Source organism: Notechis scutatus, chromosome 2, assembly GCF_049901735.1.
Source record: "Notechis scutatus isolate UNSWTSFEM ecotype Mainland chromosome 2, rNotScu1.2, whole genome shotgun sequence".
Taxonomy (NCBI): Eukaryota; Metazoa; Chordata; class Lepidosauria; order Squamata; family Elapidae; genus Notechis; species Notechis scutatus.
The window spans coordinates 78,662,695-78,688,821 of NC_142010.1; the positions used below are offsets into that span (position 1 = coordinate 78,662,695).

General features: G+C 38.3%; 1 protein-coding gene across 1 annotated transcript in view; it reads left to right on the plus strand.

Annotated features, from left to right (window-relative positions):
• Positions 1-2,151: 2,151 nt before the first annotated feature.
• The window catches only part of COL23A1 (collagen type XXIII alpha 1 chain), a 307,738-nt gene continuing 283,762 nt past the window's right edge, over positions 2,152-26,127 (plus strand). Inside the window, exons 1-2 of the mRNA XM_087955257.1 lie at positions 2,152-2,723; positions 11,936-12,005. Coding sequence (XP_087811383.1) covers positions 2,445-2,723; positions 11,936-12,005 — 349 coding nt within the window. The 5' untranslated portion in view covers positions 2,152-2,444. The remainder of the gene's footprint in view (positions 2,724-11,935; positions 12,006-26,127) is intronic.

A 26,127-nucleotide genomic window follows, 5' to 3' on the forward strand; every position in this document is an offset into this window, starting at 1 on the left:
GATAGTGTCGTGGACGCTAAGAAGATGGATTTGGGCAGGCTCCGGGAGATAGTGGAGGACAGGAGGGCTTGGTGTGTTGTGGTCTGTGGGGGTCACAAGGAGCTTCAGACACAACTTAGCGACTGAACAACAATCACTAACTAAAATTAGGGCTGAACAGTTATAGCTGTGTTGGTTGATGAAATCAAACTATTCAGTGTGGTAACATCAAAAATGAACTGCAAATTTTCCCCAAAGCCTCCAAACTGAGCAAAATGTGTTTATAAACCACCTTTAATGCATCTGTGAAGGAGATGGTTTCTAAAAAAAAAAACAGATGATAGATAGAAAAATTAAATTCAGTGTGAACAACTGTGAAATGATATATATTGACATAAAATCTCACCAGTACATTAATGAGTTCTTAGTAGTAACACCAGGAAAGAGATCTTTAGTCATGGTGGGCAGCTTGATGAAAACGTAACGATGTACAGCTGCCACAACAAAAGGAAGTTCAATTATTGGAAACTATTTAGATATTTTAGCACTCAGAGCACTGATCATTACACTTTGAAAGGGATTATTTGAGAATTAGGAAAGGTGCAAAAAATGACAATCAAAATTATTAGGGCCTAGAGAAACTCTTCTTCAAAGGCAGGCTCCAGTACAACAATCAAGCCTCTTAGAACGAAAGGAAACAAATATAGAATGCATCAAACCAGGCAGTGCTTAGATAATGAGATTTTCTCTCATTAGACTTCAAAATCCTCCATTGAAATTGAATGCAGAGAGATTCTGGATTGATAGAAATATATGTTTTAAATGAGACTTGGTTAAACTAGAATTTGCAACTGGCATTGTGGAAGGTCATAGAAGATCAGGATATCAATGGCTATGAATACTAATTGTCTACTACATCCTGAATTATAGGCAGCCCTAGGCAGTAACAATGGAAGGGGGCTCTCGACTTCCAGTCTAGGTTTAAAGAGCTTCCCAATTCAACCAAGCTGCCCACTGTGTGACCTAGAATGCTGGACAAGCTCTTCTTACAATTCCATCACAGTAATATGATCTCTTTAATGTACAAGTTATATGAGAATAGAGGTTCATTCTCCGAGCTTGTAGGTTGGTTTTCGAACATTTCATTACCAGACTAGGTAACATCTTCAGCAAAATTTAGGGAATGTCAGTGTTGCTGTTCTTCTGCTTATAAGGGCTTTGAGTGGTCAGTAGGTCTTGTGAGGGGAAGGTCATGTCAGGCAAGTGTCTTAACTCTCCCATTACATGACCTACTGACCACTCAAAGCCCTTATCAGCAGAAGAACACCAACACTGACATTCCCTAAATTCTGCTGAAGACTTTACCAAGCCTGGTAACAAAACCTTTGGAAACCAACCAAGCCTGGAGAATAAACCTCCACTCTCATCCTACACCTGACCTACAGATATTTGCCACTATTATATGTTATGGGTTATAAATTGTACCTGGTGTCTTGCTTTGGGGTGGAATGGAGCCATTGGGAAATTAAAGACCACAGACCCTATAATATATAAATAAAAAGTATCCAAAGGCACAACTTCATAGGGGTACAAGGTAGTTATCCTGAACCCCTATGAAGTTGTACCTTCTGATATTTCTTGGATGGAAAGTTCATTTTTGGACTAATTATCCCTTCCATCCCCTACAAAGCAAAGCCAACTCCGAAGTGAACCTCACCTAAGTTCAATGGCACATATCCCATGCCACCGAGAATGGAAACAGCACTGAACGATAGCCACATTTACACGCACATCCCAGCCTTTCGATAACACTTTGGTACGGCTCTCTACTCATCCATTACTCGGGGAAGAGGGTTTTGGCGCCGTCGCTGTCCTCAGGAGAAACCGATGGGGCGACTGAGGAGACCGCACCGCAGCCCATCAGCTGAGAAAAATCCTACCGCGGCTGAGGTGGGGGGGCGGCCGGGCGGGCAGCAACAGAAAGGAGGGGAAGGGGTCCCATTCGCAGCCTCGAGCCCTCTCTCCATTTCTGAGCTGGGGGGCTCGGCTCAGCTCTGACCCGGGCTGGGAGGAGACCGCGAAAGCACGTGGGGGGAGCGGCTATCCGTTTCGCAATCCCCCGGGGAAGAAGAGCTTCGAGTAGTGGACGCCGTCCCCGCCTCCCCAGTGCCAGAGGGCTGAGGCGGGGGGGAGAGGCAGGCAGGCACCCACCTACCCTCCTCCCTGCCCCCGCCCCGCGCAGCTGGAGGGCCATGCTAGGAAAGAGGCCACGCTTCCCAAACTTCCTGCCCCGCTCGCTCGGCCAACGGGTGCCAAGAGCTGCCGCCGCGCCCGTTATCGAGCCAGCGCTTCCTCAGCCAGGGGACCGCAGGAGCCGCCGCCGCCGCTGCTCCCCGGGGAGGACCTGAGCGCTCGGCCGCTTCTACCTCGCGGAGCGCGCGCACAAGAGAGAGAGAGAGAGAGAGATGAGCGGGCCTCGAGAGAAGGCGCCCGAGGCTGCGTCCCAAAGCGGCGGCCGCTGCGCCGGGGGCGTCGGCAGGGGCCCCGTTATCCTCTCGCTGCTCTTCTCGCTTCTCTCGGTGGGCGCCTGCTTTCTCCTCAGCGCCAAGACCTCCAAGCTGCAAGGGCGACTGGTGGCCCTGGAAGAAGAGTTGGCCAGCCGCGCCTGGAGCCCCGGAGAGCAGCTGGCCGCCGAGCCTTTGCTCGCCGCGCTTCAGCCTCAGGTGGACGACCTTCTCCAGGAGGTAAGGGCTGAGAAGGGCGGGGTGGAGGCCAAGGGGACAAGGGCGTGGCGGCGGGGCCGGGGGCTGCCTTATTCGCCCGCTTCTCTCAAGTAAACTTTCGAAGACAAAGTCTGGCTCCCCCCCTCCCCCCCCCCCCACCGGCTCTCGGAAGGGGCTGCGAATGGGAGGGCAGGCAGCCTGGCGTTTGGATCCGACTCTCGGCCGCGGGCGTCTTTTTGATTGACAGAGCGGGGCTCGGACCCGAGAATGCAGGCAGAGCCCCGTCGCACCTCACAACTTAATCCAAAGCTGCGGGGGCATCTGAAGGCGCCGCCGCCGGGACTCTGCATAGCTGTGGGTCTTCAAAGTGCCTCCTAGGGCATCGGGTGTCGTTTCTGCTGTAACTGGCCGAGACCGTTACAACTCGGTACTGGAAGCAGGCGGACAGGACCCCGCTCTCTGGCTTCTCCAAATGATAACATTTGTGGGGGTGTTTTGCATTGTGGAACTCCATGCTTAACCTTTTCGCCTACATTTCCTCAAAGCGCTTGGGATCCCGTGAGAACCCTATCCTCAACACCTGCTCCGTGTTGTTGTCACAGCACTCCCGGCTAAGCTAGAGCAAGATGATCCATTGCTTACTATATTGTGAGAATCACAGCGGTTTTAATTAGTTTAGTAAACCATTAGCCTGTTGCAAGTGACTTGCCCTTGGAGCATCCTCTGATCTAAACTGTTTGAGCAGGAATTCAGATCTGGCTTTAACCCAGCTGTTATCTGCCAGGATGCACTGCTTTAATTGCTGGATTGCAAGCGCTATGATATATAAGTAAAGACATCCTCGAGTTGAGATTAACTCTTGGTGGCCACATTCATGCCATTTTCTCAGCACCATTTTAGAGATGGGGTGCCTTTGCTTTTCCTGTGATTATTTTCGTTTTTCGTTTTATTTCGCATTTAATCAACTCCCTTCAATCAATGTAAAAGGGATGTATATTTTGAGCATATACAGAATGTTTCCTTCGCTATAGTTCCAAAATTGTAAAAGTGCTTTGAGGATGTCAAGGTCCAAACCTCTTTTAAGCTAGTATTCTCCAGAAATGTTGGACTACAACCCACAAAACTGTAAAGGTAAAATAAATTTTGTACACTTTTGTAAATATACATTTGTGAAATCTAGATTTCTACTTCATTACCTTGTGTTTTTAAAATCTGTGACAGCAGTGCTCAAAACAGTCTTCATCATAGTGATCAGTTGACTTTCCAGAATGCCAAATTGGCATTGCAATTTAAGATATACCTAGAGGGTTTCAGGTTAGAGAGAGGAGGTTTGTTATAAATGGCTGAAACATTTCAAACTTACTGATTATCATATTGTATAGAATTGGGAAAAGCTCCAGTAATAACCTTTCTTAAAATCAAAAGCACTTTAAGAATATTTTCCAGGAAAGGAAGAGCCTCCTAGTAAGTATAAAATGAAGCTAATTTAATTTATGAAGTGTGTTAAATAGGGTTGCAAAGATGTGCAAATCATGGGCCATATCTTGAACAGATTAACAGATAATCAGAGTTGGAAGGGACCTTGTAGGTCATCTAGTCCAACCCCCTGCCCAAGCAGGAGACCCTATACCATTTCTGACAAATGGCAGTCCAATCTCTTCTTGAAGGTCTCAAGTGATGGTGCTCCCACAACTTCCGAGGGCAAGCTGTTCCATTGGTTGATCGTTCTCACTGTCAGAAAGTTTCTCCTTATTTCCAGGTTAAATCTCTCCTTGTTCAGTTTCCATCCATTATTCCGTGTCTGGCCTTTGGGTGCTTTAGAAAATAGCTTGACCCCTTCCTCTCTGTGGCAACCCCTTAAGTATTGGAAGACTGCTATCATGTCTCCCCTGGTCCTTCTCTTCACTAAAAGATTGGCAATTAATATACAGACTTCACTGGCATGGTGTTCACACAAATCTTAATCTCAGTTTAATTATCTGTTGCAGTTAAGACATTCCCCTTTCTAGCATTGAACTGGGCTGATCTGGAACAAAACATGGCGTGATTGGATTAGTACTTGGATGAAAGTCCAGTAGAAAGTCCTTTGGTTGTAGCGTAGATGACACAATTAGAAAAATCATCTAGAAGAGTGCAGTGGCAAACCACTTTTGTATAGTTGCCAAGTAAGACATGGACATGTCTATTCAGCCACCAGGAGTTAAGCTTGACATGAGGGAAGCCAAGGGGACTTTCTTAAATACCCAGTTACTTGTGCTGTGCCTTCACAAAACGTTAGATACCACTGACAACTTGATTCTGCTTCGTCATAGGGTAATTGCTGACATGAAGTGAGGACAGAAGCTTGTGACACTGTAAAAGCAAAGACATGTGTGTTATACATATGGAAAAAAAGAATTGATTTGCATGCTATAGTAAGGAATTACAATTTCACAGTGTTGATTTTTTTTTTCTGCAGTAAACCAGGATGGCTACTATTCTAAAACATGAGGTAAAATTCATATCTGGAGTTATACAGAATAATAGTCCTTCTCAGTGGTGGTCTCTTCCTTCTGGAATTCTTTCTTTCCTGAGGTGTGTGAAGCTTCCGCTTTGCTGACATCTCAAAAATCAGTTATATATACTTTATTCCAATAAACCTTTGATCCTAGCTGATTGATTGATTGAGAGTGTTTGTCTAAGGCAGGGGTGTCAAACTCACGGCCCACGGCCCAGATGCATCACACTCTGGCCATGCCCACGACTGGTTTAGTGAAGAAAAAAATCACGATGTGACATATGACACTACTGTGATGACACAACTTTGACAACCCTGGTCTAAGGTTTTGCATTGGATTGCATTTTTATGTTTTTCCTTTGTTTATTTCTGTTTCCAGATTTTTGTTTGTTTTGATCATGTAGTGCCTGGTTTCTTTCAGGATTGGGGCAGATTACAAATATTGATAGATAGGTAAATGAAGTACCGTAAGTTTTATCTAACAAGTTCGTAGTATTTGAGTATTTTTGCTCCTGAAATTTCACTGTTTGCAGCCCACTTTGGGAGAAGAATTAGAAAGGCTAAGAATCTCTTTCATGGTATGTTTTCTAATCCTATGCAAATTATCCATAGTTTGCTTTCTTTAAAAGACCAGAAGTGTGTGGGATATAGATACATGATGCAAAATCCATGTCAAAAGAGGAAAGCAGTTTACAGTGTTTCTCAGTCTGTAGCTGTATCTCCAAGACTGGAAAATTGGCATGAAATTGCTTAACATTTAAATAAAACCAGGACAGAATCTGACAGCAACATCTATATGCTCTCTAACTCCACAATGTTGGTTGTAAGTAGCCAAGAAATAATAACAGGGAGTTTAAATTTTATTTCAAAAGCAGAATTTCTGCAGAACTACAAAATTGATCAAACATAGGTGCTGTAGTTCCAAAGGATATGGATAAATATGGCCTTTGATTCTTAATTTTGCTGTGTTACTGACAGAGCATTCAAATAAGGTAATTGTTCAATTGGTCTCAGATACAGTTCTTCATGGCCTCTTTAACTGTCACAAGATAACTTGTAAGATAACCTGGAGTACACTCTCCAGCTATAAATAGCACTTTCCTACCAATGTTTTGAATTTTGTAGCCAGTCTATACAATATGATTAATTCAGTCCAACTTTACTGGCTTGCGATTTAGAAATAGAGGAACACAAGCCAACATAAATGGGGAAATTACTACTGTAGTGCAATTGTATAATTGCAGCATAATGAAGTGATATTGCAATGAAAATCCCTTCTTCAAATAGTCATTATGAAAAAAGGAAATTCTAATATAAGCAGTGGATGCTACAAAAATACTCAAAGAAAGATGGTAGATTTATTTTTCTCATTTAGCTGGATATTGCAAACCTATCCAGCTATAATTTGGATTTCATTTTTGTTTATGATTGAGAATAGTTTCTTAGTCACTGACCTTTTAAAAATTTGGATTGGTTCAGACATACAGTAATGTTAAATCAATGAACCATTGGTATAAATCTTACATTTATTAGGTTTCCTGCTGGGTTTATTTTCTTTTTTCTGAGTGACTACAAAATTGGAATGCTTTGACTTTTCTAAAACATTTTTAAACCGACATACAAAGAAGTACATTGGGATTAATGTATTCATTCGAGAATCAAGTTTTAGTTATTTACTAAAGGTTTGAAACCAAAAAGGACACATATGGAGGATTAAAAGAAAGGCTAAAAATAGATAAAATTCATATTTTTTGAGCTAGTGCCAGGTAGGCTAAAACTCAGAATAACATGAAGTTGGTGAATGATAATAAACAACAAAAGATTTTTCAGATACATTCAAAATAAAAGAGAAAAGATTTATACCAGTTGCTCAGTGAAGATGACAAAATGCTACACATTAGCAAACAATGTAAGTACAAAGGTGAAACTACTCAATTCCTAGTCTGATTCAGGCTTTATCAACAAGGAGGCAGGTGTTGTACCAGGCAGAATGAAGGGGCAAGCTTGAGGCTTGAGACTGACGGAGATGGTCAGGACATATCAGTTTATTCTGAAAGAGTTTAAATCTGCAGAGCTGCATGATTTGCATCCTACCATACTATAGGAACATTGTTCTATAGAATTCCAAACACAGGAATGGTCTGGCTGAACTTTTATGTATTACTTTTGAGAAATCCCAGAAAACAACCAAAATGGTCTCAACCTTGGCAGCTTGAAATTATGTGGGCTTCAACTCCTATAATTCCCCATTCATCATGCTGGCTGAGGAATCCTGGGAGTTGAAGTCCAAATGTCTTCAAGTTGCCACGGTTGACAAATATAGTGATAGACAATAAAAAGGCAATGTCACGGGAAATTATGACTTCAAAAATGGGAAAAGAAGGATCCAGGAAACTATTGTCAACCCTTCAATGTAGGAAATCAGGAAACAGACTCAAGGTAACTAGAGTTGTATTGGAATATAGACCAGGGGTGGGCAAACTTTGGCTCGGGGGCCGTATTGACTTTAAAATTTGACAGACGGGCTGGTCAGCACAAGATTTTTTGGGAACTGCCCCCTCCTTTCCCCCCCTTCTTCTCCTCCTCCTTCCCCCCCTCGAGGCCCCTGAGTCAGGAGTTGCTACCGCCGCGCGCTCCAGTCCCTGTTGCCTCGGGAAGGGAAAGGCAAAAGGAAGAGCTGCGGCAGTGCTTTGCAACGGCAGCAGCGGCACCGAGGCTCAGGCTCAGCAGCTCCTGGTTTTGCCTTCCCCTTCCCAAGGCAACGCGGACTGGAGCCGTGCGAGCTGCGCCGGCGTAGCAACTCCTGACAGCCCCAGCCGACACCTGAGCAGAGCCCGGGCGGAACTGCCTGTTGCTGCTGAGACTATAGTAATAGAATTTTGAAAGCCTGCCTATGTTTTTCCTAAAACTTTGTTTCCTTGTCTTAAAATATGGTTCTCCAAGGTCATTTCTGTGACTCTCTACAACTTGAAACAATTAGGCTTATATCAATACCTGGGAAGATTTGAGAACAAATAATAAGACAATCAGTTTGCAGATACGTTGATAATAATGTGATTATCAAAAGACATTGTGGATTAGTCAAGAGTAGGTCTTGTGCAGCTGACATTTTTTTAGATTGATAACATTCAACATTGATTGCTATGGACATAAAGAATCTTGATTTCAATAAGCAAGTGATAAAGTACTCAAGAAAATTCTGGATTGGGAAACTATGTGGGCTGGATAGCATGACAATTATGGGGATACATAGCCATTTAAAAACAAACTTCCATCAAAAGAAAGGACCTGTTTCTATCATCCCAAAGAATGACCCAGAAAAATGATCTTGAGTTACAGAAAGAAAGCAACTTGACTATGGAGCTAATTATCAAGGGAGGTGGTGCTCATGTTCACTGAATATGTTCAAGGAGAAGCCGGATAACCTGTTGCCTGGATTATTATGATTCCTAAACTACTTAAGTATTGGGTTTTAAAAGGAAATTCATAGTGTTATAGATTTAAGGTTGAAAGAAACTTTGGGTGTTTAATACATCTTCCAGTTCAATGTAGGAATCACTTCTCCAGTTCTGATACATGCCCTTCCACAGCTTTTCCTCTAGGGAAAGAAAATCTATAATTTCCCATGACAAAACAGTTTCAAATACCTAAAATAAAGTTTCATGACTTCCTGCACGTTTGTCTTCTCCAAGCTAAGCTACCAAACTTGTCCAGCTGTTCTTCATGTAGTTTTCATTCTTGATTCCTTATTATCTTTGTTGTTTTCCTCCAGGTGTGCTCTGGTTTTTTTAGTGTCATTCCTAAAATGAGATGCTCAAAACTGAATGCATCAATGCTGAATAAAGAGATACAATGATTATCATTAACATTATTGTGACACTACTTTTGATGCAGTCTAGGAGTGCATAGTTTCTTTTTCTTCTGCAAATATAATAGTTGGCTCATATTTTGTGATCTATCAAGATACAGATTCTTTTTGAATACAGTATTTCCCCTGCACCTTATATTCCTACGGGTATTTGATTTTTCCTACCCAAATATAAGACTTCACATTCATTTCTGTTGAAATTCATGTTACTGCTATATCTCATATCATCATCATCATCATCATCATCACCACCACCACCACTACCACCACCACCATCTTTTTCTAGCCTAATTCTTATATAGAATACTCTTTGTATTTATAGAGAGACATTGGAATTTTTGGATCATGTAACTTGCTTGACCTGTATCTTCTTGCATAAGTTCTATGCTCACTTATGTGTGGATCTTTTTATAACACAATTGGTGAGATTAACACATGGAAATGTCTTCTTAGCCTGTAATATATAGTTTGAAAAACAAATTTTATGTATTTAGAAGGTAGCATAAGTTCCTTGTAGATGGCATTTTATCAGATTTGGGACCCACAACAAGCCCTTTCTGACAGCCAAAGGAGAATATTCATTTTGGTTTTAAAGGTGATAACCTGCACTTCAAGCTGCATTTGGAATTACCTGGCAATCATTGCTGCATCTGCAGTAGTGATGTCACATAGATGTCATACAGGTGAACCTTAGTACTCCTGTAACTATTCCGGCCAATTACAGAACCAAATAAAGTGACTGACCAGTCTTCAAAGGCAGCCCCATGAGGGCCACTTGTGAAATACAAAAGCATGCATTAAAACCCCTCTTCCAAAAATGGCTGCAGCTGATATACAAGATGCAATTGTTCAATGATCTTCCACCTGCTGTTTAAGCAGGAGGTCTGGGTGATTTGTATTATTTGACTACATAGTGTAAAGACCTAGTGTAAAGACAAAGCTATTGTTTCTAAATTTCCCTCATTCAGTGGAGGAATGAATAAAATTTGATATATGCGCAGCTCTTTTTGCTAAAACATGTTAATGTCTATTTTCTATATAGCTGTTATTTTTAGTTGCCGTAGGTCAGTGCCAAATAAGAGAATGGATGTCATTGCAGAGCCATCAGTGATGGCATGCCAGTGAAAGTTGAGAACTCCAAAGGAGGGCATCAGAGTATGATACCTCATTCTTGTGCTGCACAAAATGTCCCAAGAGCACGTCTCTAAATGACATTCCACAGTTAGAAAGTTCTCAAATGAATTTGCCTTGAAAAATGCTTAAGGGCTGGAACAACTTGTTTTTTTCCCAGAGCAGTTTGTTGTATTTTTCTCTTCTTTGACTTTTCAGCCTTAGTCCTAAAGAAAAAAAGTTACTTTATTGTATATTAGAGAAGATGCTTCTGGGTTCAGAGGAGGAGCATATTCGAAGCTCCACTTTTCAAATAGTTAAAGCAGCCATATCTTTTTCCAAGCCTACACAACTACTTTGGGTACTGCTTCGAGATGTTCCTGCATCTTCATGCATGCAAAATCACTTTTCTTTGCTGGGAAAAAGGCAGGAAGGTGACTGACTGCATGTATGCAGTTGAACCCACAGCCCAAAAGAAATGATCCCTTGTATTCAGCAGCACCTTTTGGAAGGATTTTTCCTGTCCTAAAGTACATTATATAAATTGGATTCCCTACCAATCCATGGAAACAACTTTCATCAATCCATAATGCAAGTGTCAACATATTTAAGAGCTGCATTTAATATATAAGTAGAACTTCCTTTGTAATTTTCTAAATCTTCCAACCTAATTGCTTCATTCTAGGGAGCTCCTCTGTAGATTGAGCTGAGCTACCATTATGATGGATGAATAATGTCCCATCTAGTTTTCAGTAGTATCATAGGGATAGGAAGGATCTTAATTTTACAAAGCCTTTGGTATTTCAAATATGCCCAGAATCTTTGTTCTGAATCTGTAAATGAAATTTTTGGGGGCTTGTAGTACAAGCTGGAAAAGCAGCATTGGTATTCCCATTACAATAACTAGATTGGATTGGTTGTGTTCTTTTGTTAATTCTATGGGAGGAAGAGAATGAGTAATTCGTCCCAACTCCTTTTTAATGCCTGAATAGACATGAGGTGGTGGAACAGGAAGTTATAAGTTACTTTTTTCATGGGCTGCTGAATTGTCAGTAACTGCATAGTTTCAATTTGGCATGAATATTTCTAGTTTTCAACCTCTCTCCCCTTCTCTTATTTGCCTTATTATTTGCTTTATTTCATTTAATGCTTACAACTCATCTACTTCTGATGCTGCATAGAGCCCCAAAAGTGAATAGAAACAAGTATTCTAAATTCAATGGTGCAGCTTTGTTTTCTAGTTTCTTCCTTTTTTAAACATGAAAGCTGAATAATCCTATCTATAAACAGACAATTCTCTATAAAGGTAATTCCTTTAGTTTAAAAAATGCATACCATTTGCATATATGGATACCATTGCTTTATTTGGGTCTCAGTCAATGATTTTACAAAGTCTTTAGGGGAAAACTTGTGATGAATGGTTAAGAATAGATTCTTTAAACTATTCCTAAATAATTTTGCAGATTAAGTATAAAATAATTGAAAGGAACAAAAAGATCAGGGTGCTGGTTTCTGTAGTTTATTTGGCTTGAAGTACTTGAATTATTTTAAAATTAACTAAATACTGGCATGATCCAATCAAAGCTGAACAAGTCTTGGAATTTCCAGTGGGTGAGATCTAAATATTTCCTTAATTTTCTCATTGAAATCTATGAGACTTGGCTTCAATATGGCTAGGACTTATATGTTTAACAATAGCAGGGATCACATTTGTTGGCTATTAGTTTTTATTTATTTATATGTTTGTTTTCTTGACAGAAACTGAGTGAAGGATTAGCCAAACTACGTACAGCAAGAGAAGTACCCTCTGAATGTCATTGCCCACCAGGTAGGTGGATGAGAAATATATATATTTAAAAATAGATATATTGTGCTGTTAAGTGAATGTGAGAAATAAATATCCATGGTAGCATTGCTTAAAAGATTGGAGGTGGGTGTCCTGGTTTGAATATATTTACATGGAGTTTTTGTTGTATGGGCAGGAGATCTCTGTTTGATTTTGTTCAATCAATAAGAATAGCATTGGAAGGGACCTTGGAGGTCTTCTAGTCCAACCCCCTGCTCAAGCAGGAGGCCCTATACCATTTCAGACAAAAGTAAATAGTTAATGAAATTAATTGGTTCATTTAGTTTTGAAGTATCTGAGTGTTTTCATAAAAGAATAAATTATTTCTTATTAGAACATATACCTGAATGTTTCTTAATTTTTTTTTACCCCAAAGCACCCTTTGCTGGATGAGTAAGTATGTTTAGTATGCATGGTTGTTTAAAAACCTTTATCTATAGATTTATCCCAAAGATAATTTCTCATTAAAGTATTTTGTTAGCTTTTGTTCGGCTGCGTTTTGTAAAATTTAGTGTGATTCCCTTAATAAATGTCTAATGATTTCAGTATGAGAATAATATGCAAGTATTTGCTTGTTTCTTTCTATAAATATTGCTGATCACATTTGGAACAATACAGAACAGGGCATCTTGTATTTGAAAAGCCTTGGAGCTACACAAATGGGTCATTTTTGTAAAGGTTGAGGTGAAGTGTTTCCAAGTGGATGTTTTTGTTTTGCACAGAAACCAAAGTCATTTTACATATACTTGGATCTGATATTATTTTCTAATGAAAACCTTGTAGGGCCCAATGTTTAGAAGCAGTCAAAAGACTGTAAACTAAAATTATGCTAACATTAGTTCATGTAAACTTTTCAGGTTGTTTTTGAAATCCTGAGAAAGGTAGCATTATTTTACCCTCTTTTTATCTTTAAATTATATATATAGTTCTATTAGTTTTCTAATTGTTTTACACATAATTGTTGTTTTTTACTTTAGTAACTTCTAGCAAATAAATTGATAGCTGTCTTCATGTTTATATTGATTTATCTTTTCCAAGCAGGTTACTATAGATTTATTGATATATTAACTTAAAAATATTTCTAGTGTGTCAAAATATCACTTAAATTTGTACACTGGGAATCCTGCTTAATTTTTAAGTGTGTGTTTTGGTTCTTGGAACAAAGACAATAGTTTGAAGTTTTTGATTAGATATAAATCAATGCTCTTTCTGACTTAGGTAGCCATCTTGTGCTTCCCAAATTCAGAGGCAAAATCCAGAGTTTTGGCAGAATGTTTTTAAACCATTTTTTCCCCTGCTCTGCAAGTGAAAACTGTGTATGTTAAGTTTTCTTGAGGTATAACCAAACAATTTTTTCATGTTAACATTGTTGGCCTTGTTTTGTGGGTTATTTATTGAATTGCCAGCTGCATCTTCAGAACCCCCAATATAAAATAAATAAAGGAAGTGAAACTCCCCATAGAAAAAAATTGTTTTACAATGAGCAGGCCCCCACCCATTAATACGCTTGTACATTTTCTTGTAGGCATGAGATTTAGATGATTTCTATTTCTTTTTCATTATTTCTATTCTTAAAAAATGAAATAGGTTTTTTGACTTACAGCAATTCATTTAGTATGTTCAAAGTTACAACCACACTGAAAAAAGTGACTTATGACCATTTTTCACACTTACGATTCTTACAGCATACCGATGGTCACGTGATCAAAATTCAGATGCTTAGTAACTGACTGATGTTTATGACAGTTTCGATATCCCAGGACCATCTTTTGCGGCCTTCTGACAAGCAAAATCAGCGGGGAAATCAAATTCACTTAACAACTGACACTTAACAACAGTTGCAGTGATTCACTTACAACTGGCATGAAAGGTCATAAAATGGAGCAAAACTCACTTAACAAATGACTCATTTACCCACAGAAATTTTGGGCTCAATTGTGCTCAGTTGTATAAGTTGAGGACTACCTGTATCCTGTAACTATGTTTCTTGATTATGAAGTCACTGAAGTATAGTTAACATTTATAGTCAGTTGATGCCAGTATGCTGGAATCCCCAACATTTTTTAGTTATGAATGCATATTGAATTTGGGAAACTTACAAAATTGCCACTAGGTAGATTTTTCTGTGCACAAAATGGCTATAATAAGGAACATAATATAACACTTTTTTGCTAAGCAAAGTTGGACATAATATTCAAATCGCTCATTACTATTTTTGTTTTGTTTTGTTTGTTTTGTTTTGTTTTCTTTTTTAAAAATGGGCTCTAGATACATTAATGAAAGTGAGAAAAAGGGATTCTTTTACTTTGCAGCATGCCAACTTACTTTCTTAAAAATTACAGTAGATTTTTTTTTTAAACGCAAAAAATCCTGGCCCCAAAAGTTTGTATGATGGCATATCAACATTGTTTGGCACCATGCTGGAGATTAACAAGTCATATAATGAGAACTTTCCCTTTGCAAATCCTCTTTCTTGCTTTCATGGTCCAAATCTGTGTCTCCACCTATCACAGTTTTGAGGGAAATCGTATTCTATGGTTTAATATTTTGATTTCTCATCTCCTGCTTCTCTCTTTCATTCTCCACTGCTATTTGTTTCATTTGCCTTCTACCTCTTCATTTATTCTCTGTTGTGCTCAAGACCAAACTTGACCAGAAATTGGGATGTCTGTGATAAAGATCTCTTCATATCAAATTCAAATATTGCTGCGCAAGGAAAGACTTGGATCTGAACTGTGGTTCTGGGATAGGAAAGGTTTTTCCTTACCACATTTTCCCAATCCAAATTGGACTTCCTACAGTGAAAAAAGCATGAAGTTCTTTATAGTACTGAATGGGTTGTTGGAAAGCAAGATTCAGGGGAAATATAGGACAGCCACTTTCAGCTGCATATTCCCATGACCATACAGGCAATCCTTAGTTTACAATAGTAATTGCAGGAGAAGGAGTGGCAGAGCCTGGAGGCGGAGTTAAAGGGGGGATCAGCCAAGAATCTCTATGTAGCCATAAGTGGATGAAGTCCAATTTCCCTTGAATTCCATTGCTCCATATCGAACAATAAGTAGGTGCTAACCGTTAGTTGAGAAGATTATATATGTTGAATGTGTATGTGTGTGTACACACACACACACACATTATATATATATATATATATATATATGTTTTCTTAAGTTTTCGGGGTACTTACATGTATGGTGTTCGGCTTGGTTCGGTATTTTCCCACGCCATTGTAGTTCTTTAAAGTTGTAGCAACGTTTCAGCAGAATCTCATCTGCCATCATCAGGCTTCTGTATTGTGTCCGTCTGTGAGTCAGACTTTTACAGTAGTTTCAGATTTGAATTTGGGGCAGCCTATTGCTGTGCCAGAATGGTTTTTTCTTCATCCTGATTGGTTGGGAGTCTTGGTCTGTGTTTATTGGTCTCGGAGTTTGCTGTGTTCTGCTTGATTGGTGTCTCTAATATCTTCTGTCTGTTTTTTGGCTCTTTTGTATCTTGATTGGCTGGCAGCATTGTGTTGCTTTAATGGAGGCCTTTAGTGCAGCTTGGCTTCGGGTAAATGGACGGCTATCATTAGTTAGGAATGGCACACTAGGACACACCATATACCAGAAGAAAACCCACACCAACCGCTACCTCAACGCCCAATCCCACCACCACCCAGCACAGATAAACTCCGTGGCTAAAACACTAATTACCAGAACCAAACGCCTGGCAGACAAGACACACATTAAGACTGAACTATGCACCCTGACTAAAGTACTGACAGCCAACGGCTTCCACAAAAGCAAAATCACCAGCTTGATCCACAAAAACACACTGAAACATAATAGAGACCCAGAAGATGAACAGACCTATGGAACAGCTGTCCTGCCCTACATAAGAGGTACTACAGACAAAATTAGTAAGGTACTACACAGACATCACATCAGGACTGCCTTCAAAACAGACAGAAAAATAGCAGCCATCCTTAGCAACCCCAAAGATAAAATTGACCTGGAAAACCAAGGCATATACGAAGTCCCCTGTGCATCATGCCCGCCACATACATTGGACAGACCAATAGAAGAATAAGCACCCGCCTGGATGAACACAAAATGCAGTCAAAAAGCTGGAACACACTTCCTCACTAGTCCAACACATGGAAGCCACAGGTCATAGCATCAACTTCAATGGCACCAAAACCCTGGCCACTATAGAAAACCCTAATCACAGAATCATCAGAGAAGCCATAGAGATTGAAAAAGACCAGAAAGCATGAACAGAAGAGATGATTCCACCAGGCTGTCAATCATTTGGAAGCCTGCACTCACAAACAAAAAAAATCTCCACACCACAAGCCAGGCAAACACCTGGGCACAAACAGATCCCCTGATACCTCCAGCTCAAACACACCCCAACCAGGCACCCAGATGAAACCCAGCTTCCTAACTAATGATAGCCGTCCATTTACCCGGCCAAGCTGCACTAAAGGCCTCCATTAAAGCAACACAATGCTGCCAGCCAATCAAGATACAAAAAGAGCCAAAAAACAGACAGAAGATATTAGAGACACCAATCAAGCAGAACACAGCAAACTCCGAGACCAATAAACACAGACCAAGACTCCCAACCAATCAGGATGAAGAAAAACCATTCTAGCACAGCAATAGGCTGCCCCAAATTCAAATCTGAAACTACTGTAAAAGTCTGACTCACAGTTTTCAGGGTACTTACATGTATGGTGTTCGGCTTGGTTCGGGTATTTTCCCACGTCATTGTAGTTCTTTTAAAGTTGTAGCAACGTTTCAGCAGAATCTCATCTGCCATCATCAGGCTTCTGTATATATATATACACATACATACATACACACACACACACATACATACATACATACATTACATACATATACTTACATATTGTTTGTCTTTCCTAGTAAGGAATCATTGACCTTAGTGGAGAAGATTATGTGTAGCTCAGGATTGAACAATGCTTAGTGCTTTCTGAGCATGATTCCTTGCTTTCAGACACTTTATTACCCAACTAGGTATACCATTAGTATGAGTCAGTATGGAATTTGTTCCTTGTTTTATACACAATAGCTGCCAATTTTGATAGCAAAATGTTCTATATTGGTATGTGGGAATCACCTTGGGAGACGAAGAAGAGACATAGCCAAGATACAATGAGATAGAAGGCAACATGGCCCACGGCAGCAATGTGAGCAGAGCAAGTTATTGTAAAAGGAGGAGGGAGAAGTATTTTTTCAGACTGTTAATGTAACCAGAATTAACTTATCTTGCCATGCTTTCTGTCTGGTCTACCTTGCAAAGCTGACATATTTTCTCCTTGGTAATCACTTGATTAGAGTACTGTTTTCTGCATGATTGTTTGATGTTAATTCCTGCTTATCTGAGCGATGACTGCTAGAGAGGATATGTTCTAATCCTTTGTTTCCTTCTTAGCTTTTTTACTGGATTTAATTGGAATCTTAGGGAAATTAAGTTTTGTTGTATGTTAATGCAATTACACCACAATTCTGTAAGGAATATACGATTTGTACAACCCTGATGTGATTTCAGAAATGTCCACTTAATATTCATGTTTTGTCCTGGAAATTCATCCAAGATTAACATGATTGCACACCCTTTGGTGTTTTTGACCACTAGAGGGAGCTAATATTATTTCATGAATACCATAAAAATTAAAATATGCAAAGTATTAAGATAAATCTCATTATTAGGATCTGAAATGCTTGATTAATATATTAATGCTATTTCTCTTAAATGTGGAAAATAGCTCCACAACTATAAAAGACTTATTTTTACATTCCTTAGCTAACTTTCTTGAATGTTATTTATATAGTAATTAATCTATTTAGATCATTTTCAATTCTCTGCTGTACTGGGATGCCTCTTTAATCATGTTCTGATTAGGAGTGTACTGTTTTCACCATAAGTACTTTAATGAAACATAAGTAAGACTTCTTGTTGACTCAAACTCTATTTAGTTTAAAATAATTGTATATTTAAGGATGCTAAATCCTTCCAGCTCTCTGATTCTATTATTCTAAATATGGTTGCTAAATATAGGCACAATATAGCTATTGGTCTCTATAAAGGTTTGATTTTTTAAATGATAAGCATTTCAGGGCCTTTGAAGAACATAATATTATTTCACACGTATTCACATAACAATCTCCAGACTATTTTACATTCTGGCATCTTCAGGGGTTGGTAGACAAATGACATAATGTAGGTTGGGAAGTAGCAATGCACATTTTGTGCCTTACAAACTTGTATGTGATGTTGCAACATTAAAGGGTAGTGTTTGTGTCAAGACTTCATGGTGTATAATTCATTTTGTCATCATTTCATACAACAAGGGCCAATTTTACTTACATTTTGAAGATTTATCTCATGGATTGTGTTCACATATCCTTCTCTGTTTGTAGATTTTTTTCATTAAACAAAAGATAGTATTATACTGGGTTGCTATACTATCTGCAAAATAAATAAAATAATATTCTATAGATGCAACTTCTTGCAGAAAAATGAGAAGTGCTTCTGAACATACAGCAAACTGACCTTATGCAAACATTTTTGTAATTGGAGTTCTTGATCTATTGCTGTGTTTACTTGTAGTGAATTCTAATCATTTTTAATAGAAAAGCAGTTATTGTACATTTGCAAGGGATTTTGAAAAGTATTCCATTAATAGTCGCTGTGTGCAGTACCCTTTGATGCTGTCAGTTGAAAAAAATAAATAAATTGCAGTTTAAATCTGCCCATTCTCTAATCTCTCTATGTGGATATGCATTATAAGTTTTAAAAGGGTATTCATAAGCTTGGGTGGAGGTAAGAGATAATGGAAAACAATGTTCTTGCCTATCACATTTACAGATATCCCTCTGCCCCCAATGCCTCGAAAGGGCACTCTTGAGGCTGGGGAGCATTTCTACATGAAAAGAAGGTATGAAGAAAATAGGCACTCCTATTCACAAGATATGCCTTTGCCTATTTCAACACAAGCCCTCTTTTCCATTAGAAAAAGTATACTTCATTATGTATGTATGGATATTCTCAGCCATCCAATTGTCACAAAGGTGCTTTTTCAACCAACAGGCAACTGGACTTTGTGGTTTTTTCCTTGAAGAGATTTGGGTTCTCATCCAATAAGCTTCTTCAATTCTTGACTAAATGATGTGGGGTGGGGTGGGTGGGGAAATGGAAGGATTTGTAAGACTGCAAAGAATAGAAATTCTTCTATTCCCCCCTCCCCCCAATTATTCAGTCAGAACTGAAAAAGTTTCTTGGATGAAAAGCCAAACGTCTCCAAGGGGGGAAAAAAATGTCCAGTTCCTTTTGAAAAAGCACTTTTTTGACACTTCATCAGGGATAGTCCTGCAATCCTCAGAAGAGGCTTTTTGGTTGTCACGAGGAGAGGAAATTCATCTTTCAGCAATTCTTCTTTGGTCCTAGCAACGATGACAATATTTTCCATTTTGGGATGCTCTCTAAAAATTAAACGATGTCCTAAACAATGTCCGCTTCTCCTTCAAGTCTTACAAACAGTTCACAAAGCATAACTTCACAAAACTGTGTTAAAAATCAGTCTCTGTCTGTCTGTCAGGCTATGGCTCAAATAAATTGATTCCATGGGTTATTTTCCTTTCATAAACTTTTCTTTGAAGTCCAGAGATGCTTGGTACAGAAACTTTCCCCTTTTTCTGCTTTGAAAATTGGGGTAAAAATGAGAGGTAAAAGTGAGTTACAAGTGAGACTGGACAAATTTTTTTGCACTCATGTTACAAGCATCAAGAAGCTTCCAGGTTGAAAGGATTAGGCAGTGACATCACCATTGTCTTGGGGATGCCCAATTGGGGGCTTCTTTCATGTCCCTGGCAGGAGCTGGAGTGAAAGACGAGAACTCAACCACAGCAATTCTCAGGTCTCAAACATAGGTTTGCTAACCTCCTGCCCAGTGTCACAACCACTCGAGCCACTGTGCTCCCAAACTGAAGAATAAAGAAAGGCTATATAGCTAGTCACAGTGGGGAAGATGAAACCAGTAAGTGGAGAGTTAAAAATGTCCTGCGTCGTCAAGTAATTAGTTTATGAGGCAAAATTTCATATTCTTCTTAAATAGTAGATGTACAGTTGGAAGGAAGGGCAAGGACCTTTGTGGCAAAATGGCTATTTTTGTTGGGGGTGGGACTATTCTCCACATAACATTAAACAGCATCAGAGTTCTAAATTATATTTAGCCTACCAACCAGATTTTCAGTGTTCTCAGAAAGATAAACGGAAAGGGAAAATGCCATTCTTGATTTATAAACAGTCATTCTCACTAAACTTTAGTCAAGATTTTTCTTGTAGCCCCGCTTTAGCTGCTATAATTCAAACTCTTCCCATGAATGTTCCAGCTTACTAAGATCAAAGAGTTCCTTGGATTAGGTTTATTGGCGAGTGGATTTGTGGAAGGTTGTCTGGAATGACCATTCATAAATAGATTGGAGTGTAATGTTTAACAAAGGCTATGAGATTTTCATTTGATGGAGAATGGTACCCTAACTGTATCTCAGGCTGCAATCATAGATTGCTTAGTAATTTTAATGAAGGAAGAAACTTTTAAGCACATTATTTTATTATAGAGGGTTTTTTTTGCTACTATGTCTCTATAAAATTTCTTCATATTTTCTAAAACCCATCTAACTATGTGATTGACTTCAAAGGAAATTTGAAGTCATATCTATGTTCCATATGGTGAAAAACTGCACAAGTGAACGATGCCTGAATATGTGAAAAATCTCTCAAGAAAAGCCAATGAATTACCAGTGTCGTTTGGGTGCATGACATCATGGATAACCTGATATGGAATAAAAAAATACTGAATGAGAAAAAATAATATTATTTAAACAATAACTTCTATTGAAGTTTAAGACACTGCAAGCTCCTAAATACAGCATTTTAACTAAAACCATGTATCTGACTGATTTCAAACAGTTAAACAAGGTCAAACCTGATAGGTATTTGGATGAGAGACCACCAGAAGCTGTAGACAACCTACAAGAATATAATGGCAATCTACTTCTTCATTGTTTCCAAAAAACCAGTACAAATGTGACCATAAATCATCAGGAATTGAACCTAGCTTGAAGGAGACTTTTTAATCTGTGTATAAATAAAACATTTATAACTTTATAATATTTCCTAGTATAGAACAGATAATTCATCCTGTTTTTGTTTTAAAATAAGAATGGTGAATGCCAAAACAAAAGATAATAAAGTGTATAAAGACAGAAGTGCTATAATAACGATTCAGATTACTTTAAAAATTAGTACATCAGACTTCCGGTTTGAGTTCCTTCGCCGACAGACCGAAACCGCGATCGTGTGCGGTTTCGATCCATGCTCGCCGCTGGAGCGCCCCGAGCCGGCTGGTTTCAGGGCTAAGCCACCCCATAGAGGTGGTGAAGAGGGGCGAGACTGCCAGCAGGGTTGAGGAGAGCAGCATCTCTCCTCCTCAGCTGGCCATTACTCCCTTTCCCAAAGGCGGTTGCAGTGGTGGTCAGAAATGGCCACCTCAAAGAAGAACTCGACCAGAAAAGAATGTGCAGGAGGAAGATAAGAAGAGAAAGTTTTGGTTGACCAGGTTAAACTGCAAAAGCAACAACGTAAGGTACCCTGGAATTTAAACTATAAAAAAAATAACATTGTTCCCAAAGAAGATTTTGAAGCAGCGAAGGAGAGGAAAGGGAAAGGATTTGTTTTTTTCCCCCTTCCCTATACTGCACAGCTAAGAGACTTAAGCAAGAAATTGAAAAAAAATCCACTTTAACACCAATAGGCATTTAAGCTGAAAATAAAATGTCAAAGGGATAATAAAGATTTCTGGATACTTAAAAGCTTTTAAAAGCAGGAAAGGAGAGAAAAAGAATAAAAGGGCAGGATCTGGAAAAATGGAGGAGACTGCCTGGAACTAAAAGGAATTTACAGTGAAACCTCAACAAGATTCCTAAAAGATACATTTTAACTGAAACTTGGCAACAAAATAATAGAACCCCAGGAAGAGAAAGTGGAAAAAAGAAGCAAGACGAAACAGCTTTGGATTATTTGGATTACTTGGTGATCTTTGGATTTTTGGTTATTGCATTTAAATGACTAAAATCAATCGGGTGGTTGCTTAAAAGTGTTTAAAATGGCACCACTTTTAGAAGAACTGAAAATGGAACTTAAAAAGTACAAAGAAGATGCACAAGAAGGGAGTGATTCTTTTGGCTCCGTATTTCAATTCTTAGAAATGGAGATCTGGAACTATGAGAAACAACAAGAAATGCTTGCAGAACAAGAAGATTGGGACAAAGAAGAAGCCATCTTTAATGATCAAGTAATTTTATGTGGGGGAAAAAAAGGAAAGGGGGGAAAGAGAATCAAAAGTTTAAGATTTGAAAAAACAACTGAAAAAGAAGAATAGTTTGAAAAACAAGTATAATATTAGAAAGCAACAGAAGAGGGGATTACAGAAGAGAGAATTAGAAGTAGAGAGACAAGGGGGTTAAAAGGGGAGGGGGAAGAAGGAAAGGAAAAGAAGTTATAAAGGACAGAAACAAGATATAGAGAAACAGGGAAAAGGTATAAGAATTGAAAGTATAAGCCTGTTTAGAAATAATGGGTGAAAACTTAATTGTAAAAGGGATTCTGCAAAGGTACATAAGATAGTATTGTTATATTACAAATAGAAATAATTTTAGAAAATATGATTAAAATGATGGATAAAATATTTATCATAATCTAGTGGAATGTTTGTTAATAAATAAATGAAATAAAGTGAATGAGAGAATTAAATTAGGAAAGGATGGGAACATTTTAATTATTATTAATGATTTATAAAATATAAGTGAAGAGAAATATGGGGAAAAAAAGAATTAATTATGGAAAGTTTATAAGTGTTCCCAAGGAAGTATGATATTTAATTGAAAAGAAATGTTAAAGATGTTAAGATTTTAATGAATATTAATGGTAGAATTGAATTGGAATGGAATGAGTGCTTTATTTACATATATATATATATATATATATATATATATATATATATATATATATATATATATATATATATATATATATATATATATATAAAATCTTTTTAAAGAATATAGTGTATTTTAAGAATGTACCAAGCAGAATTCGTTTGGAAGTTATGTATTATATTGAATGTTATAATTTTAAAGGTATACATTGAAGCTTAAATAAGAGTTGAATGGATAAAATTAAAAGATATAAAGGTGTCATACTCCAATTAGTAACTACAGGGGAAAATTTGTTTAATGAGAAAAGTTAATATGAAATTGAAACAGGATAGACAAAAGTATAAATATAACGATTTGAATTGAGATGAGATAATCAAAATAAAGTTGAGAAAATTAAAAGAGGGGAAAAACTATGTAGAAAATGTAAAACAGTAATAAGATATGGAATAGAACACAAAAATGAGCATGAAATTGAGTTTGTGTCTGTATGAAGAAGTGATAACTGGGGACCATGCTATTTTCAAAAAAAGATGTTTTATTTGTATTATGTTTTGTTTTTTTGTGAAAACCCAAATAAAATTTTCAAAAAAAAAATTAGTACATCAGTGAAATTATATCTTTGATTATTGAAAAAAAACAACAACAACCATGGATCAGATACCAACTTCAGGAAAAAGTTTCATCACAGGATGAGTTAAAGATGCTAATTAGAGTCAAGAAAACTTTGTTGAGAAAATTAATGATTTGCCCAGACAACAAAAATCCAAGCAGTGGATAATATAATATGATAATAATTAGTATTAGTAATAGTAGTAGTAGTAGTAGTAGTAGTAGTAGTAGTGCACATAGTCCTCAACTTACAACAGTTCATTTAGTGACTGTTCAAACTTAGAACAACAGCATGACTTATGACTTTTTTTTCACATGGCCATTGAAGTGTCCCCATGCTCACGTGATCAAAATTCAGATACTTAGCAACTGACTCATGTTTATGATGGTTCCGTTGTCCTGGGGTCATGTGACGATCTTTGTGACCTTCTGATAACCAAAGTCAATGGGGAGCCAGATTCATTCAACGGTAGCAAGAAAAATCATAAATGAGGCAAAACTCACTTAGCAAATGTTTCATTTAGCAACAGAAAGTTTGGGCTCAATTGTGGTCGTAAGTCGAGAAGTACCTGTATATCATCACCACTACGGGAAAAAAGTAAGCCGAAAACCAGCTACGGAAATAGTTACATTGTTGAACAGAGAAGCTGAATGAATTATATATAATGCATTACTGTGTATGTATTTACAAATCACCAGGATTGGATATAAAAGCAGTAAATAATTGTATGGCATCTTAAGAGTTTATTACATCATTATTCCAAACACTATTGATCTTAATCAACCTTCATGGTGACATGAAGTAGACCTAGGAAAGGAGCCTTATATGAATACATTCTGTTACCATGCAGGGAAAAGGTGAAAAGGGAAAGGTAAGAAACAATGTAGGTTGTGCACCGTGAGCAGGAAACAGAGGTGGTATTCAGAAGGTTCTGACCAGTTCTGGAGAACCAGTAGTGGAAATTTTGAGTAGTTCGGAGAACCAGCAAATCCCACCTCTGACTGGAGATTTTACAGTATCCTTCCCCTGCCATGCCCACCAAGCCACGCCCACAGAACCGGTAGTAAAAAAATTTGAATCCCACCACTGACTGGAAAGTTATGTGATTCTAATATGCTCAGTCCACACCTTCATGAGGGAGAATTGTTTTCTACAGACAGATACCTTACCTATGCACATGCCAAATGCACATGCCTATGAGGGAGAAATACTTCTTCATGAACAGAAAGGAGTCACTCCAGATCTCCTTCAGCTGGAAAAAAGATTTGGTCCTTTTTAACCAAAACCAGAAATGGCTGGACTAAGGCTGGAACAGTGGGGTTTATGATCTCCCCAAATTCTCTGTTATCGGTTGCTAGAACCTCTAGGGATCAAGGGGGAAACCCAGGTACCTTGAAGCAGAAGAAACTCTCTATTTCACAAAATGATTGTACTTGTAGAGATAGGCAATTAGGAAGCTGAATTAAGGCTAATTTCTGGGGGGAGGGGTTCTGAGACTTTGGTGTTTTGATTTCTCTACACAGCTGGGAAACTGTGTTTTATGTCAACCTGGCAACATATTTTAAGGAATAAGTTGCAGGTATTTTCTTACTTTCAAATCTCTTGTGAAGTGCACTAACATAGAACTCTCCATCTTGTCTCTTTTTTTTAATGAAGGTTTTGGGCCAGGGGTGGGATCCGACAGGGTTAACTCCCGGTTCGGTGATTTATGAGAATCGGTGATTTATGATGTGCTTCCTGTAAATCGCCTGTAAATTGTCATCAGCATGCTGCATGCAGAGAAGCAGCCTTTGAAACAGCCCTCTTTTCCTGCTTTTTTAACCGCAGCTGTGCCTCATTCGGCAGCTGAAGTTGAAAAATCAGGAAATAAAGATCAGGTAAGAGCCCGAGTGGGCAGGTGGGCAAAAACATCAGCAGACATAGAACTGGTTCTATGTCTGCTGCTCTTCAGAGCTAACAGTTCTACAGAGGTGGACAGAACCGGTAGAAACCCACCCCTGTTTTGGGCCAGTAACAAGTTACTTGTCACAAAGCAGTAGCAACTTGTGCTGTTATTATGTGGATTGTATTTTACTTTGTAACACCCTAAATAAAGTAGTGTTTCCCCATCATCTGAACTATGAACATTTGCACTTTATAGATTTAAAGTTAAAAGAGTGGAGGATTGGTTTACCTTTTTTCTTTTAAATAAAATGTTATTAATCTCTTGTAAGATTGATCTGTTTTCCAGGCAGGGATGTGGAAAAAAAAGTTGAATCCTGTAGCCATACATTTTAATCCTGTGTGGCCAGAAGGTAATGCTGTAGAACTTAATTCACTTTTTTTTTTTGCTTTATGACATTTATGACATCTCTCTTACACATTGTGTAATTATATTCTTTCTTTCTTTTGTGAACTTTCAAGTCTGTAGTTTCACTAAGAAGTAAAAGAATCCCTGTCAGCAAATATTTTCATATCATTGCCAAGAAAAATCTATAGACTTACG